The following is a 17,114-nucleotide window of genomic DNA, read 5'->3' on the forward strand; positions in this document are numbered from 1 at the left end:
TATGTTTTGATGTTGATAATTTTGCCCCCTGGAAAATTCCCATTAGGAAGCTGTTTTATTAATTCAGAAATTTGATGTTAACATAGAGCAGTTTCTGACTCTCGAAAAAAAGTGGGTGTCCAAATTATATGAACCATTTTAATGAGCATTTATCAGTGTTCCCTTAAAGAAAAGATCGGGAAAAAAGAAGGTGACTATCCAGGTGATCTGAAGAATGGGAAATAGCAATAAAGAATGATTAAGAAGAAAAATATGTGTGTGTATGTAGAGGATATATACATATCGGGTCTAGCAGAGGTAACACCTACTTGAGTGGTTGGTAGGGTAATAATATGGGTGTAATGATTTATAGTTGTAATTAGAACATGTCACCTAAAATGTCATAGGGTGTGCTTGAGTGTGATATTGTTACGTTACAGAATTCCATGTAACTTACTGGTGCCAGATCCTGTATATATATTTGCTTTTTCTTTTAAAGGGCCCATGGCTGACTCTGGCAACATTTGAAGGAGTGCGGGCTACACTGCTTGTGCAAAGTCTCCTGACAGGTGAGCTAACACCTTTGAATCTCACAGCAGGTATTTCGTCTAGAACTACATTCTGGTCTCTGACCCTGGTGCTGTTTCTACCACACTCTCATGTCTCTGTCCTAGGCATTGCTGTTTGTTGCTAACTTGGCTCTAATTTGTGCATCACTTTTGTTTTCAGGAAGAAATACACATGGCGTTTGAATAATTGTGCCACTATTGTATTAATTTGTATTGTATTGGATGCACACTGTGACTAAATTCTCAGTCTTTAGCCTGCCAGGCCTCACTGGTCATGATATGTCCTGTGAATGCCAGAAATCTCCTTTTAAATGAAAACATAGATTTGCAGTAAGTTCCTAGAATGAGTATAATTTACCCAGCTCTATTTAATATGCAGCATATGCTGCCCAACGGCCTGTAGCCTGGGCTTCTGTGGACATAGGTCCGGTGCCTAGAGCTCTCTCGGCTGATGCTGGACAACCCAGCACCCCTGGGGGACACCTGACTAGTGACCTCCCAGAACTCACATGCGCATTTCCACAAAGCGGACATTTTTGTTCAAGGCTTCAACGCTCTTCATTTCTTCTTCAGTGAGAGAGAAGTCAAAGATCTGAAATAGCGGCAATAAAAGATAGACTTTGGTAGTAATAGAAAATGGGTCAAGCTCAGGATCAGGGAGGGAGTGGAGCCCGCAGTCAGAAACCTTCAAAGATTTAGGAACATCTCTGCAAATTCTAAGGAGAGTTGGACGAGGGCTGGGGGGCCGCCCCACCAATGTGGAGCAGGAATTTTCTTTTGCGCTTTGTCTTTAAGACAGGTCTGCTGGGGACACCTTGCAAAAAATTCCAAATGCCAGGAAATGTTAGTTGAGGACATCTGAAATTCCAGGAATAAAGAATTCTTATTATTTCTGGATAAGATGCTGAACTTTTGATTCTGAACTAGAGCCTTTGAATACTTAAAAAAAATTCCCTTGTCTCTAAATTTGCTCCTGTACTTTGAAAAAAAGTTTTAACTTGCTTTATTTTGTCCTCCTGATCATTTCTCTTGTCATTTTTAATGCCTCTTTTTCTCGCTTTTAATTCGTACTCCAATCATGTGTAAAGGGAATCCTTACTCAAGCCTCCCTTTTGCTTTTCTGAGTGTTGGTGAGTCGGCCTTGAACTCCAGGGAACAGACAATGTACCCTAACAGCAATGTGAAGTTGCAGACCCTGCTGAAGGCGCAGGATTTCATGAAGGCAGCGACCGTGATCTTGGAGCTTTGGTCTGTTACAGGCACGCTCTCTTTCAAACGAGAATCCAACACAGTGAAATTTTACTTTGGTCGATATATCACAGAGTATGATTTGGAGAAAGAGGGGACTAAGAATCTCCTTCAGATGAAGCTCTCTGAAATCTTACCACAATTACTGTTTTCATGATCCCGTTACAGAAACCTTTGTGAAGTAGAGGATGTCGTGTTGTGTCATTTGGTGAAGTGTATATTAAAAATCAACACAGATTCACACCAGTTCTTCTAAAATTTAGTGCCCATTGGTGATTTTAACCTAAACTTTGTTTCATATAGAATGAGTAGCCATGGCCCGTGGGGCTAATTTGGTTGGAGCATCGTCCATAATGGAAAGGTTGCGGGTTCGCTTCCCAGTCAAGGCACCTATGGAAGGCAACCAATCAGTGTTCCTCTCTCACATCAGTGTTATACTCTCTCCCTCCCTCTTCCTCTAAAAAGCAATGAAAAAATGTCCTTGAGTCAGGATTAAAAATAAAATTAAAAAAAGACAAAGTGGGTAAAATTACTTTCATAAATTTCAGTTTCCATTTTAACATAAATTTCTAAATCCCCTACCCCTCCATGATTTCTGTGCAATGTGTTTCCTCAGCATGTGGATTGATTTCAGAAATCATTTTTTGTGTGTGTGGCCCAAAGTATCCTACGTGAATGAGGATCTCATATTAGAAAATTGAGCTCCTGACGTTTCTCCCCAAACTTGCGTCTCTGACAGTAAATCTTTCAAGAAGGAGGGAGTACGAACTGATCCAGCTGCCACTGAAGGATCTAGCGGGACAGAACCAGGAGCCAATTACTGGGTCTGGGAAGGTGGGGAAACCTTGGCGAGAGCTGTTTCGGTGGGATGCTCAGGGAGGAAGCTTGGTTTCAATGGGTTTCAATGGGGGAACGGGGCTTGGAGGCCATGAGAATAGAATTCTGCTGTAAGGGGTTGGCTGTCAACAGAGAGTAATGGATAATAGCTGGAGAGGAAGGGGAGTCTAGATTGGATTGGACTTTTGGAGATTGGAGGTTCTACATGTGTATGGTCATGGCAATTAAGAGAAAGATCGTTGATAATGCAGGAGTCAGAGCGGAACATCTAAAGATTATGGAGAAGTTATTACATAGGAGTAATCATAGTTTCCGAGAAATACAGTGGGTATCAGTGGCTGAAATATATAAAACAAGATCATTGCAGGAGAGGAGGCTCAAAGACTGTCCCGCCTGGTTATGGAAAGGACCATCTTCTTTGCATTCACTAAGAACTGTGACAGGGGGAATGTTGGGGACAGTAAAAGTGAGACAGGAGATAGGACCTTCAAGGAATGGGGTCAGTGGAGGCTGCACAGTGGGTGGCGTAATTTGATATTTTTTATTATTGTTTTAATATTTAAAATGTTCTGGCCCTGGCTGGTGTAGCTCAGTGGATTGAGCACGGGCCTGCAAACCAGAGGATCGAGGTTCGATTCCCAGTCAGGGCACATGCCTGGGTCGCAGGCCAGTTCCCGGCAGGGGACACATGATACATTGTGTGTCCTCAGCAGGGGCAACCATACATTGATATTTCTCTCCCTCTCTCCTTCCCTTCCCCTCTAAAGATAAATAAAAATATTTAAAAAATATTTAAAATGTTCTGCTTCTTTACTGGTTTCCTTAATTTTTACCTTGAATTCTATTTAGTTTTTAATGTTGCCAACTTATAGTTTAAGTTTTCACTACATAATTTTTATTTCTCTTTCTCTTCTTTTACAGTAAACACATTTATGTTTCCTTTGCCCTTTCCATTTTGTGGCTCTTTACTATTTTTAAAAATATTTTAAGGGTTTATTTTTACCTCAGTTCTAAAAGGGCATTGTGTTGTGTTGGTTTTAACACCAAGTAAAGTTCGTCGGTACCAGATGAGTCCAGAACTTAAAGAGCAAAAATTGGCTGTGATTTCCATCCTCATTTTTCTCGTAAATCTGCCCCCCTTTCATATTTTCTTGTGGCGCGCAAATCTTTGAACTCCATCCCTTATTCTCAGGGGATTGGAAGTCAGTGAAATATAACATCATTAGTTGCAATGAAAATTTTCAAGAGAATGACAGACCCTTCAGTACAAAAGTGTGATTTGCTAAGTGACATCAAGTTCAAAGATGTTACCCTTCCATTGCACAGACCATGTGTGACCACTCTCAATTTCTGAACAGTAAAACCTTGAATCCATGAAAACATTTGTTTTGGGTGCATGAATCAGAATTTGTTTTTTAAAAAATTTTGATGACCCTACACATTAGCCATTCCATGATTCTCTTTTTCTTTTAAGTGGGCTGGAGACTTTTTATTGTGAGGTATGTTGGTTTTAATATACTGTTAGTAGTTGATATAAATATCTAGCATCTTTTCCTCTCTTTGCTAATCACAGAATCCTTTCTTTTCCTTTTATGAACTTTCTTCCTACCACCTAGCAGGGCTGTTTGTTTGTCATGCCCTCAACTCCCACCCACGAATGGGGGTATAGCCCAGGGGACCAATTGAATTATCTTACTTGCTGGACACAGTGAATAATAGGGGATGGTCCACGACCCACCAAGGAATAATCGGGGATTGACACAAGCTCTGACAAAAGTCTTTCTTTGGAAGGACTTTTTCTCTGGAAGGAATATCAACCCTATGAGACCAAGAGGAAGGGAGACTTTACACCTGTGAAGGTTACAGATGAAAAACCAGGTGACAGATTTGATAGAGGTGGACCACTGAGAGGATGTGAAGGCCCAAGAGGGGGCCTGTAGAGCAAAGACAGACCCAGGAACAGAGCTTTTGACTGTTTTGACCAGAGAGGGAAACAGGAATTTGAGACATACGGTGGAAATGACAACATAGCAATCAGAACTGAAGACAGCACAGGTGGGTGCAGGGTTTCCTCCTGGGGGTCAGGCAGAGACGCCATATATGGTGCAGGTGCGAACACTTTGTGGACCCACAGTGAGGTGGAAATCTCATCTTTATTTGCCTCTCATGAAAGTGATGTCCTCTTTTGTGCTTGTGATGTCTTTATACCTGTGTTCCCTTAAGTGGAGACTAAGTAGAGACTGATTTTAGGCTTTTGTTTAGTGAGATTACTTTACAAAATGGGTTTGCTATGTTGCAATTAGATTGGAAAACTCTTTGTAGAATTCTGTCACCAAAATTTATAAAGAACTTACAAAACTCAACATGAAACCGCACCCCCCGCAAGCAATCCAATTTAAAAAAATGGACAAAGGACCTGAAAGGACACCTTCTCCAAAGAAGACATGAAGATGGTCAACAAACATGAGAAAAGATACTCAGCATCACTAACCATCAGAGAAATGCAAATTAAAACCACCGTGACATATCACCTCACACCTGTCAGAATGGCTACATCAATAACTCAACAAATGTTGGTGAGGATGTGGAGAAAGGGGAACCCTCATGTACTGTTGGTGGGAATGCAGACAGCCACTGTGGAAAGCAGTATGGGGTTTCCCCCCCAAATTAAAAATGAAACTGCCTTATGGACCAGTGATTCCACTTCTGGGAATCTATCTGAAAAACCCAAAACACTAATTTGAAAGAATATAGGCACCCCTATGTTATTTACAATAGCCAAGATTTGGAAACAGTCCAAGTGTCCATCAATAGTGTATTAAAAAAGCAGTGGTACATTTACACAATGGAATACTGCTGAGTCATAAGAGGAAGCAAATCTCACCCTTTGCAGCAGCGTCAATGGACTTGGAGAATCTTATGCCAAGTGAAATAAGCTCATCAGAGAAAGTGCCATATGATCTCACTTATATGTGAAATCTAATGAACAAAATTAACTAACTAGCCATAGAGAAGGAGACTCATGGATACAGAGAACAAACTGACAGCTGTCAGAAAGGAGGGGGTTGATGGGGGGCTGAGTGAAAAAGGTGATGGGATTAAGCCCTTCCCCCCAAAACCCACACAACAAAACTCAGAGGGAACAGTGTGGTGATTACCAGAGGAAAAGGTGAGTGGTAGGAGGTAGGAGAGAGTAAGGAGGAAAATAAATGGTGATGGAAGGAGACCTGGCTTGGGGTGGTGAACACACAGTACAGTGTATGTTGTGCTTTGCTTTACTGTGTTTCACAGATAATTGTGCGTGTGTGTGTTTACAAATGAAAGGTTTGTGAAACCTTCTGTCAAGCAAGCCTCCTGATGCCATTTTCCCAACAATATTAGTTCATATCTTGTCTCATTGTCACATTTTGGTAATTCTTGCAATATTTCACACTTCTTCATTATTATTATACTTGTTATAGTGATCTGTGATCCGTAATCTTTGGTGTTATTATTGTGATTTGTTTGGGGTACCACGAACGGCACCCGTATAAAACAGCAAACTTACTTGGGTGTGTTCTCACGGCTCCTTCAACCAGCTGTTCCCCAGTTAATAACCCGGCCGTAGCCTCTAAGTGCCCAAGTAAAATGAACATTTCGAGTCTCTCACTTTAAATCAAAAGCTAGAAACAGTTTGGGGTGGTGAGGAAGGTGTGTCGAAAGCCAAGACCTCTTGTGCCAAAAAGCCACACCATGAAGGCCAAGGAAAAGTTCTTGAAGGACATTGAAAGTGCTACTCCAGTAAACACAGGAGTGATGAGAGAGCGAAACAGTCTTATTGCTAATGTGGCAAAAGTCGTATTGGTCTGGATAGAGGATCAAACCAGCCACCACATTTCCTCAAACCGAGGCCTAATCCAGAGCAAGACCCTAACTCTCTGCAGTCTGTAAGGCCGAGGGAGGGGAGGAAGCTGTGGAAGAAAAATTTGCAGCTCATGAAGCTGGTTCAAGAAGTTTAAGCAAACAAGCTGTCTCCTCCATTCTGTTAAAAATGTGTGAAATATTGCAAGAATTGCCAAAATGTGACACAGAAAAGGGCCGGGTGAAGCAGCAAGTTACCCGGAATCTCTAGCTCGGGTCGTTATTGAGGGTGGCCACAGTGAGCAACACATTTTCACCGTAGACAAAACAACCTTCTGTTGAGAAAAGGAGGCCGTTTAGAACTTTCATAGCTTGAGAGAAGCCAGCGCCTGGCCTCAAAACCTCAAAGGACAGCCTGACTCTCATCTTCGGGGCCAGTGCAGCTGGTGACTTCAAGTTGAAGCTAATGTTTACCATTCTGAAAAACTAGAATTTTAAGAATTATGGTAAGGCTACTCTAGAACAACAAAGGTGGGATGACAACACATTTGTTTACAACATGATTTGCTGAATGTTTTTTTTTCTATTTGTGTTTTAGAGAGAGGGCAAGGGAGGAAGAAAGAGAGGGAGAGAACATCAATATGTGAGGGAAACATTGATTGGTTGCCTCTTGCACACCCCTAACTGGGGACCGAACCTGCAACCCAGGCATGTGCCCTGACCAGGAATTGAACCTGCGACCTTCTGGTTTGCAAGACAACATCCAACCAACCGAGCCACAGTGGTCAGGGCCATTTGCTAAATGTTTTGAGCCTACTGTTGAGACCTACTGCTCAGGGAAAAATAAAGAAAGATTTCTTTCAAAATATTACTTCTCATTGACAATGCACCTGGTCACTCAAGAGCTTCAGTGGAGATGTACAATGAGATGAATGTTTTATGCCCGCTAACACAATATTTCTTCTGCAGCCTATGGCTCTGGGACTAGTTTCAATGTAAATTGAAAACCTTCTGGAAAGGATTCACCATTCTAGATGCCTTTAAGAACATTCTTGATTCATGGGAAGAGGCCAAAATATCAACATTAACAGGAATTTGGAAGACATTGATTCCAACCCTCGTGGATGACTTTGAGGGGTTCGAGACTTCAGTGGAGGAAGCAGTCACAAATGTGGAAATAGCATGAGAACTACACCCAGAAGTGGAGCCTGAATATGTGACTAAATTGCTGCAATCTCACAATAAAACTCTAGTGGGTGAGGAGTTGCTTCTTATGGGTGAGCAAACAGAGTGGTTTCTTGAAATGGAAACCACTCCTGGTGAAGATGCTGTCAGTACTGTTGAAATGACAACGGAGGATTTAGAATCTGATGTAAACTTAGTAGATACAGCAGGGTTTGAGAGAATTAACTCCAATTTGGAAAGAAGTTCTGTGGGTAAAGTGCTATGAAGCAGCATCACATGTAACATGGAAATTGTCTATGAAAGAAAGATTTGAGTCCCAGTTTCCTTTTCGTCACTATTGGTTTCCTGTGCATTTCCCTTCATTTCAATCAGTTTAGCCTTCATATGTTCCTCTAATTTGTGGCTAAAATCAACCAATTCTGTGAGCATCCTGATCACCAATGTTTTAAACTGTGCATCTGAGAGGTTCGCTATTTCTCAGTCGCTTAGAATTATAGGCTCTGGGGCTTTGAGTTCTTCTTGAGCCATGTTTTGGTCTGTTCGCACCTGTTATGTAGGAGGGGCGGAGCCTTAGGTGTTCACCAGGGCGGGGCGACCTAGTCTCAAATCAAGGGAGTGAACCAGAAAGAAGAAAAAAATGACCAAACAGAAAAGAATGAAGAAACAAGAATTCAAAAAAATGAGGAGAGGCTTAGGAACCTCCAAGACATCTTTAAACATTCCAACATCTGAATTATAGGGGTACCAGAAGGGGAAGAGGAATAGCCATGAGTGGAAAACATATTTGAACAAATAATAAAGGAGAACTTCCCCAATCTGGCAAAGGAAATAGACTTCTAGGAAATCCAGGAAGCTCAGAGAGTCCCAAAGAAGTTTGACCCAAGGAGGAACACACCAAGGCACATCATAATTACATTAGCCAAGATGAAAATAAAGCAGAGAATTCTAGAAGCAGCAAGAGATAAGGGGATAGTCACCTACAAAGGAGTTCCCATCAGACTGTCAGCAGATTTCTCAAAAGAGACCTTACAGGCAAGAAGGGGCTGGAAAGAAGTATTCCAAGTCAGGAAATCCAAAGACCTACAGCCATGATTGCTCTATCCAGCAAAGCTTTCATTTAGAATGGAAGGACAGATAAAGTGCTTCTCAGATAAGGTCAGGTTCAAGGAGTTCATCATCACCAAGCCCTTATTATATGAAATGCTAAAGGGACTTATATAAGAAAAAGAAGATGAAAAATATGAACAGTGAAAGGACAGCAAACTCACATTTATTAACAACCACACCTAAAACAAAAGCAAACTAAGAGGACAGCTAAATCGGGAGTGGAACCATAGAAATGGAAATCACATGGAGGGTTAGCAACAGGGGAGTGGGAGGAGGAGAAGGGGCAAGAAGGTACAGAGAATAAATAGCAGAGACGGTGGGTGGAAAATAGATAGGGGGGAGGGCAAGAATAGTGGGGGAAATACAGAATCTGAAGAACTTGTGACACATGGACATAAACTAAAGGGGGGGAATGGTTAGGGAGGGGGTGTGCAGGGTGGAGGGAAATGAAGGGGGGGAATAGGACAACTGTAATGGCATAATCAATAAAATATAATTAAAAAAATAAAAAAAAAAGAACCAACCAACTGGCAAACATCATTGTTTTCTTGTTTGGAGACATCGCCACGGCCACCCCAACAGTCAGCAGCCACCAGCAGCCCATCAACATTGGGCTGCCAGCAAGACCTCCACCAGCAAGAAGACTCTGGCTCACTGAAGGCTTGGATGGTAGTTAGCATGGCTTAGCAATAAAGTATCTTTAAATTAAGGATGTACATTTTTTGACATACGCTATTGACTTGCTTTATTGTGTTACACACTTTTTTTGTGTGGTGGTCTGGAACTGTACCCGCAATATTTCCAAAGTATGCCTGTAATATACAAGTAGCAAAGCAATCCCCAAAGTACTAGGAATTGTCTCAAATTCAGCTAAAATTAAACCAGATATGGACAGAGTGAGTCAGTGAGCTGGTGTACAAGAAAACAGGAAGGCATTACAAGTTTCTTATTAATCTAAGCAGAAAATTCTCTAAACAAACAAAAAAAACCCTGTAGTTTTTATATTTTCAGAAGCCATTCTCTTACTTGAAAGTTGTCTTTGATCCTTTGAGGGTTGAAACTTTTCGGAATGACAACCACCCCTCGCTGGACGTTGAAACGTAAAGCGATTTGAGCTGCTGTCTTATTGTACTTTTTCCCCAATGAGTTTAGAAGTGGATCCATTAACAAAGGTGGGGAAGATAGATTCACCCTTAAAAAAAAAAAAAGACCCATGCATTATGTTTAGCTTGCTCAGTGAGAACCAAGGGTCCATCAAGCCGCCTCCTCCTCCGTCTTCCCATTCACCTGGGAACCTACCAGGCCATTTCAGACCATCTGTACCCAGTTTCTCTGACTGCGGAGTCCTCAGTGGAGAGTTGTTTTTGGTGTGGGGAGATCAAAAGGGGCAAATTTATAGAGCTCTGCCTTTTCCATAAAGTAAATGATATATTTTTTTGATGTGTTTTACAGAGAGAACGGGGTTAAAAGCAGGCAATATGTGAGAATAAACAGGGGCACAACTCTTGGAATCAGTTAGGGTAGAAAGATGTTCCCTTTGGTCTGTGCAACGCAGCCCAGGAGATGTGTTGCCATTGAACACAGAGATCAAAATATTCTACACGTTCAGAACACGGCCATAAGGACTCTGTCGAAGAATGCCTAAGCTGACATTTATGGAGCATTTCTGTCACAGGCACTGTGAGGTCATTTCATACATGTAGCATAATCAATTCTTACAACATCTAAGTGAGGGAGATTTTATTGGCTCCATTTACATATGCAGAATGATTGGAAGAGATTAAGTAACTTTCTTAAGTTCACACAGTCAAGTTGAGTCATTTTACTCAAAAAATTCACAGGAGCCTCATACTCCACATCGAAGGAAACAATTTCTAAAGAGACATGCAGTCTTACCATGATGGATCCCTACTGGTCCCCAGAGGGCTGTACGCGACAATGACAATGTCATGTTGTCGACAAAATTTCAGGAGTTTTGTCTGGATGAAGTATGGGTGGCATTCGACCTGTGTGAATACATTGAAGAACAGGGCGCAAAATCAAGGCCTTGGCGAGGAACGCTACGGTACCTACTTTTAAAAAATCCCTGAATAACATTCATTTTAAAGTATTACGGATAATGAGATGACTCCTGAGTATTTTTCCTAACAAGAAAACTTACACAGTTTGTATCCCAGGGAGATTAATTATGACAAGGTTAGTGAGAACTTTGTGTTAAAAAATAAAACGAAAGCTTCGCTAATTGGATAAAAAATATAAAGATCACATTTAAATTTAAATTTTGGTCATTAGTGGTTCAATTAAACGTTTTCATATGTTTACCAGTCTTGCAGTTTTACTTCTGTGAATTTCTTTAGCCCATTTTTCTGTTGAGCCTGAGTATTTTTTCTCACTATATTTTTATTGATTTTTTATTGTTTTTTTAATTCACAAGGACATGAGCCTCTTTTTCCGTAACATTTAAACAAATCTAATTATTTTTGCTTGCTCTTTGTTTCTGATATTATTTTTAGATTTGCCATTTTCATACTACTAAATCTAATCTTTTCTCTATCATCTTCCCATGGCTTTTTATTTATTTATAAATAAATAAATAAATAAATAAATAACTTCCCTTTTCTATTTATAGCTCCAGAAAACTGAAATTCTTGTGTAGTATTTACCAATGACTTCCTCTTTCTCTTTAACTCTTGATCATAGAGACATTTGCTTTGGAGTGTGATATAAGACAAAGATCCATACTGTTTCCATATAACTGAGCATTTTCCCCACACCATTTAGTGAAAAATCCATCCTTTTGTGACTAGTTTGTGCTACTTTATTTTACATCAAGTTCTTATATGGGGACCTGTTTGTACAATATTTCTTATTTTCTATTTATCTGTATTCTTGCTTCTTGCACTAATCTTACATTATTATAAATATTCTATATGTCTTGATATCTGGCAGGTCTTATTCCCCCTCATTATTGTTCTTGAAAATTTTGTGGGGAGGTTAGTTACTTTTGTCTGGATTTAAACTTTCAAGTCTTTTTTTTTTTTAAACAAACATAAATTGAGAGAAATTAAAAGACTTGCCCGGGTTTTATGTATAGTGACCGCAGAACTTTCTGACTCGTAGTCCGGGTTCTTTCTACTAAGTAACTGTTGGAATCCCTGGCCACATCCCATCCACCTGCCAAACTGTACCTGGTTGCTGACTGGTTTATATTTGAGTCCCGGTTTGTTCAGAATGAGCTCCAGCTGCCTGCGGTTAAAATTGGATACGCCAAGAGATTTCACCAGGCCCGCATCTTTGCAAGCTTCCAAAGCCTGTGGAGTAAAATGCCAATGAATCAAACAAGAAAAAGTAAAACAAAAGCTTTGCTAATTTGATATACAATATAAATAAATTAAGAAAGAAGTCTCAAAATGAGCAAGAATGAATGTTTATAAGGTTAATATAAATTCTTTTTTTTATTAAAAAAATTTTTTTAGAGTGGAAGGGAGAAAGAAAGAGAGGAAGAGAAACATCAATCAGTGGTCTTCCGTTCCCACCTTGACTGGGACCAAACCTGACAACCAGGCATGTGCCTTGACCAGGCATCAAACTGGTGACCTTTCTGTTTATGGAATGACACCCAACCACTGAGCCACACCAGCCAGGACTTAATATAAATTCTTTAAAAATGAAAGCCCCTGGGTACGTCAATAGGCATTCTGTGAAGCACATAAGTGGTGGAGACAAGCAGGAATTATGTGATTGAGTTTGAGGTGTATTGTATACTATATCTTCCCCTTGTAACATATATAAGGATCCTATTTCTTGAAATTTGTTGAGGCTTTTTTATGGCATGGTACCTAATCAATTTTTGTGTTTGATATGTGTAAAAAAGTATATATCCTCCTGTTTTTGGATGCAAATCTCTCTCCCCTGTCTGGTTCTCACTCTCATATATATATGAACATATATACACATACTGGTACACACACACACATATAAAATTAGGGATAGCTTTTCCTAGTATAAACTTTTATTTTCTCAATAATTGGCTTCTCAGTAATTTAAAGGAATATGTCAGAAATTTCCCATTATAATATTGGATTTATCAATGACTCCATGTGTTTCATTTTTTAATATGTTTTCCCATCATTTTTGCTTTATGTATTTTGAAGATATTTTATTGGGTACATATGTGTTAAAAAATTGATACATCTTCTTGGTAAATTTAATCTTTTATCATGATGTGGGACCCTTTCCATCCCTAATAATGCTTTTGAATTTTAAGCTTATTTTGTCAGATATTAATATAACTATACAACTTTTTCTGATAAGTATTTGACTGATAAGATTCCCCCCTCAACCTTTAAGTTTTAATTTTCAGCCACTGACCACTGTGGCTAAGTTGGTTGGACATCATCCTGCAAAGTGAAAGTTTGTTGGTTTGAGTCCTGGTCAGGGCACATGCCTGGGTTGCTGGGTAGGTCACCAGTGGGGGCGTGTACTAGAGGCAACCAATCAACGTTTTCTCCCCTTCTCTTTCGCCTTGCATCCTCCTCTCTCTAAAAATAAATAAATAAATATAATTTAAAAAAACAAATTTTAAGTTTTACATGTCTTTATGTTTGATGTGTCTAATTCTAATCAGTCAATCTTTGTCTTTGTAGTAGGTGAGTTTAGTTTATATTTATTGCAACTATAAATATATTTGGACTGTTTCTACCATCTTAATTTCTTATTTCAGTTTATCCTAACTTTTCTGTTTGTTTTTAGTACTTTCTTTCAAAAGTTTATATTTTTTAATTTTTTTAATTTTTTAAATATTTTATTTATTTATCTTTAGAGGGCAAGGGAAGGAAAGAGGGAGAGAAGTATCAATGTATGGTTGCCTCTCATGAGTCCCCTGCTGGGAACTGGCCTGCAACCCAGGCATGTGCTCTGACTGGGAATCGAACTGCGATCCTCTGGTTTGCAGGCCCGAGCTCAATCCACTGAGCTATGCCAGCCAGGGTATATCTTTTTTTAAAACAAAGACAAGAACTTAACATGCTCATATATTTCTTGACTTACTCCCCTCCCCAACATCTATGAGGTTTATAGTCTATCTAGAATTTAATTTTCAATTATTAAAGTTATATTTTTCTCTTCTTATTTGATCTTAGAAAGTTTTATAGATAATAATAACTATATAAAGTTTGACTTTAGCCCTGGCTGATATAGCTCAGTGGATTGAGCTCGGGCCTGCAGACCAAACAACCGAGGTTCGATTCCCAGTCAGGGCACATGCCTGGGTTGCAGGCCAGTTCCCAGCAGGGGACCCACAAGAGGCAACCATACATTGATATTTCTCTCCCTCTCTCCTTCCCTTCCCCTCTAAAGATAAATAAATAAAAAATATATATGTTTGACTTTATACATTTCTTGGAGCATCTTTTAGATTTTTGCTTCTCTTATTTAGCAATGGTTTTCAGTGTTGGTCTTTATGTGCAAAACTTCTGAGTAGTGTGTAGATCAGAAAATGTTTTTTATCAAAGCATCTTTTTTAAAAGATTTTGTTTATTTATCTTTAGAGGGGAAGGAGAGGAGAGAGGGAGAGAAATATCAGTGTATGGTTGCCTCCTGTGCATCCCTTTCTGGGAACTGGCCTGCAACCCAGGCATGTGACCTGACTGGGAATTAAACCGAGACCCTTTGGTTTGCAGGCCCGTGCTCAATCCACTGAGGTATGCCAGCCAGGGCAAAGCATCTTTTTTTAAAGTTTGATCTTTACTGTATTCCCCATTACCATTTAGTCCACTTATACCCTCCACCCCCAGCAATCACCACTCTGTTGTCCATGCGTGCTTTTTCCTTTTAGCTCAATCCCTCCACCCCCTCACTAACTGTCATCTGTTCTCCACCTATGAGTCTGTGTCTGTTTTGCTTTTAGGTCAATTTGTTCATTAGATTCCACAAATAAACGAAATTGTATGGTATTTGTCTTTCTCTGACTGGCTTATTTCACTTAGCAGTGTTCTCCAAGTCCATCCATACTATTGCAAAGGGTAAAATTTTCTTCCTTTTTTTATGGTTGTCTAGAATAACATTATGTAAATGTCACATAGTTGTTTTATCCACTCATCTATTGATGGACACTTGGGCTGCTTCCATATCTTGGCTATTGTAAATAATGCTGCAATGAACATAGGGTTTCTTATGTTCTTTTAAGTTACTGTTTTGTGTTCCTTCAGATATATTCCAAGAAATGGGATCACTGGGTCATAAGGCAGACCCATTTTTAATTTTTTGAGGTATCTCCATACTGCTTTCCACAGTGGCTGCACCAGTCTGCGTTCCCATCAATGGTGCAAAAGGGTTCCATACTTCTCCACGTCCTCGCCAGGACTTGTTTGTTCATGCATCATTTTGCCGTACAGTTTGACTGGTCATAGGCTTCAAGGTTAATGTTCTTTATCTTTCAATTCTTCAAGAATACTTTTCTCCCAGCCAGGGCAACATGCCTGGGTTGCAGGCCAGCTCCCAGCAGGGGACGCAGGAGAGGCAACCATACATTGATATTTCTCTCCTTCTCTCCTTCCCTTCCCCTCTAAAGATAAATAAATAAAATCTTTAAAAAAAAAGAATACTTTTCTATTGTCTCTTTTGCACCCTGTGCTGCTGATAATGAAACAGAACCTATCCAAACAAAACTGTTACCAATCTCATTACTATGACTGATTCTTTCTTTCTGACAGATTTATTGAGGTATTATTAATATGCAATAACTACATACTTGAAGTGTACATGCTGATGAATTTTGACATATTTGTGCGCAGTAAAATCACTGCCATCAAGATCATGAACATAAGCAATGAAAATATGGGTAAATGTTTAACAACCAGTTGTCCAGGGGAAATAAAGGGCCCGCAGTGTGTGGTCTTTGTCAATTTCTGCAGTGTAACTGTTCTCGCCAGGTGCCTTGCACTTCACAACACCACGTCACCCAGTCAGGGGTGAGGAGGAGGGATGCATGGGCAGTTCTTGCTGGCTGGAATGTGCCAGCTCCTGTACGCCTGGAAATATGATCCTTTGCCTGCTACATTGCTTGGCACCTCTGCTGAAAATCAACTGACCATGTACAGGGTCCGGCAGAAGTAAGGCTTGCTTGGGTATGGTTGGTTGTAATAATTTATAATTTTAGTTTGAACATTTGACCTAAAATGGCACATGGGGTGCTTGAGTGTGATATTGTTATGTTACAGAATTCCATGCTTCTGATTTTGTAATTGAAGATTTTGTAATAAAAGGGCGTTATTTGTGCTAGACCACGTGTGTGTGTGTCTATTTTGGCGGTCTCTGTTTTGTTCCATTGATCTGTACAATTACCTTTAGGTCAACACAGCAGGGTCTCGATCACTGCAGTTGTATAATATTTCTTGAGGTTAGTTAGCATAAGTGCTAAAAAATGGGTCCTTCTTTCTCAAAGTTGTTTTGGCTCTTTGGGTCATTAGCATTTTCCTGTACATTTTAAAATCAGCTTTTCAATTTCTATTGAAATTTTCATTGGGACTGCATTGACTCTATAGAGAATTAATATCAGATGTATTGAGGCTCTGGTCAAAGCACATGGTATACCTCTTGTACATATTTTGTTAAATTTATCTCTAAATATTTAACATTTTTTTATTTTTATTTTTATTTTTTTAAAATATATTTTATCGATTATACCATTCCAGTTGTTCTATTCCCCCCTTCATTCCCCTCCTCCCGCACACTCCCTCCCCCACCATTCTCCCCCCTTAGTTTATAACCACGTCTCAAGTTCTTTAGATTCTATATTTCCCCCACTATTCTTGCCCTCCCCCCTATGCTATTTTCTGTACCTTCTCCCCCCTTCTCCTCCTCCCACTCCCCTGTTGCTAACCCTCCATGTGATTTCCATTTCTATGGTTCCACTCCTGATTTAGCTGTCCTCTTAGTTTGCTTTTGTTTTAGGTGTGGTTGTTAATAACTGTGTTTGCTGTCCTTTCACTGTTCATATTTTTCATCTTCTTTTTCTTATATAAGTCCCTTTAGCATTTCATATAATAAGGGCTTGTTGATGATGAACTCCTTGAACTTGACCTTATCTGAGAAGCACTTTATCTGTCCTTCCATTCTAAATGAAAGTTTTGCTGGATAAAGCAATCTTGGCTGTAGGTCTTTGGATTTCATGACTTGGAATACTTCTTTCTAGCCCCTTCTTGCCTGTAAGGTCTCTTTTGAGAAATCCGCTGACAGTCTGATGGGTACTCCTTTGTAGGTGACTGTCCCCTTATCCCTTGCTGCTTCTAGGATTCTCTCCTTCATTTTAGTCTTGGCTAATGTAATTATGATGTGCCTTGGTGTGTT

The 17,114-nt window shown here is 39.8% G+C and overlaps 1 protein-coding gene across 1 annotated transcript in view; it reads right to left on the reverse strand.

Annotated features, from left to right (window-relative positions):
• AKR1D1 (aldo-keto reductase family 1 member D1) overlaps positions 1 to 17,114 on the reverse strand; it is a 53,283-nt gene that overhangs the window by 1,615 nt on the left and 34,554 nt on the right. Inside the window, exons 6-9 of the mRNA XM_037049121.1 lie at positions 11,954 to 12,076; positions 10,662 to 10,771; positions 9,792 to 9,957; positions 1,058 to 1,140 (exon numbers count right to left, since the gene is read on the reverse strand). Coding sequence (XP_036905016.1) covers positions 1,058 to 1,140; positions 9,792 to 9,957; positions 10,662 to 10,771; positions 11,954 to 12,076 — 482 coding nt within the window. The remainder of the gene's footprint in view (positions 1 to 1,057; positions 1,141 to 9,791; positions 9,958 to 10,661; positions 10,772 to 11,953; positions 12,077 to 17,114) is intronic.

This window comes from Sturnira hondurensis, unplaced genomic scaffold (genome assembly GCF_014824575.4).
Source record: "Sturnira hondurensis isolate 20B ecotype Veracruz unplaced genomic scaffold, ASM1482457v3 Scaffold0006437, whole genome shotgun sequence".
Taxonomy (NCBI): domain Eukaryota; kingdom Metazoa; phylum Chordata; class Mammalia; order Chiroptera; family Phyllostomidae; genus Sturnira; species Sturnira hondurensis.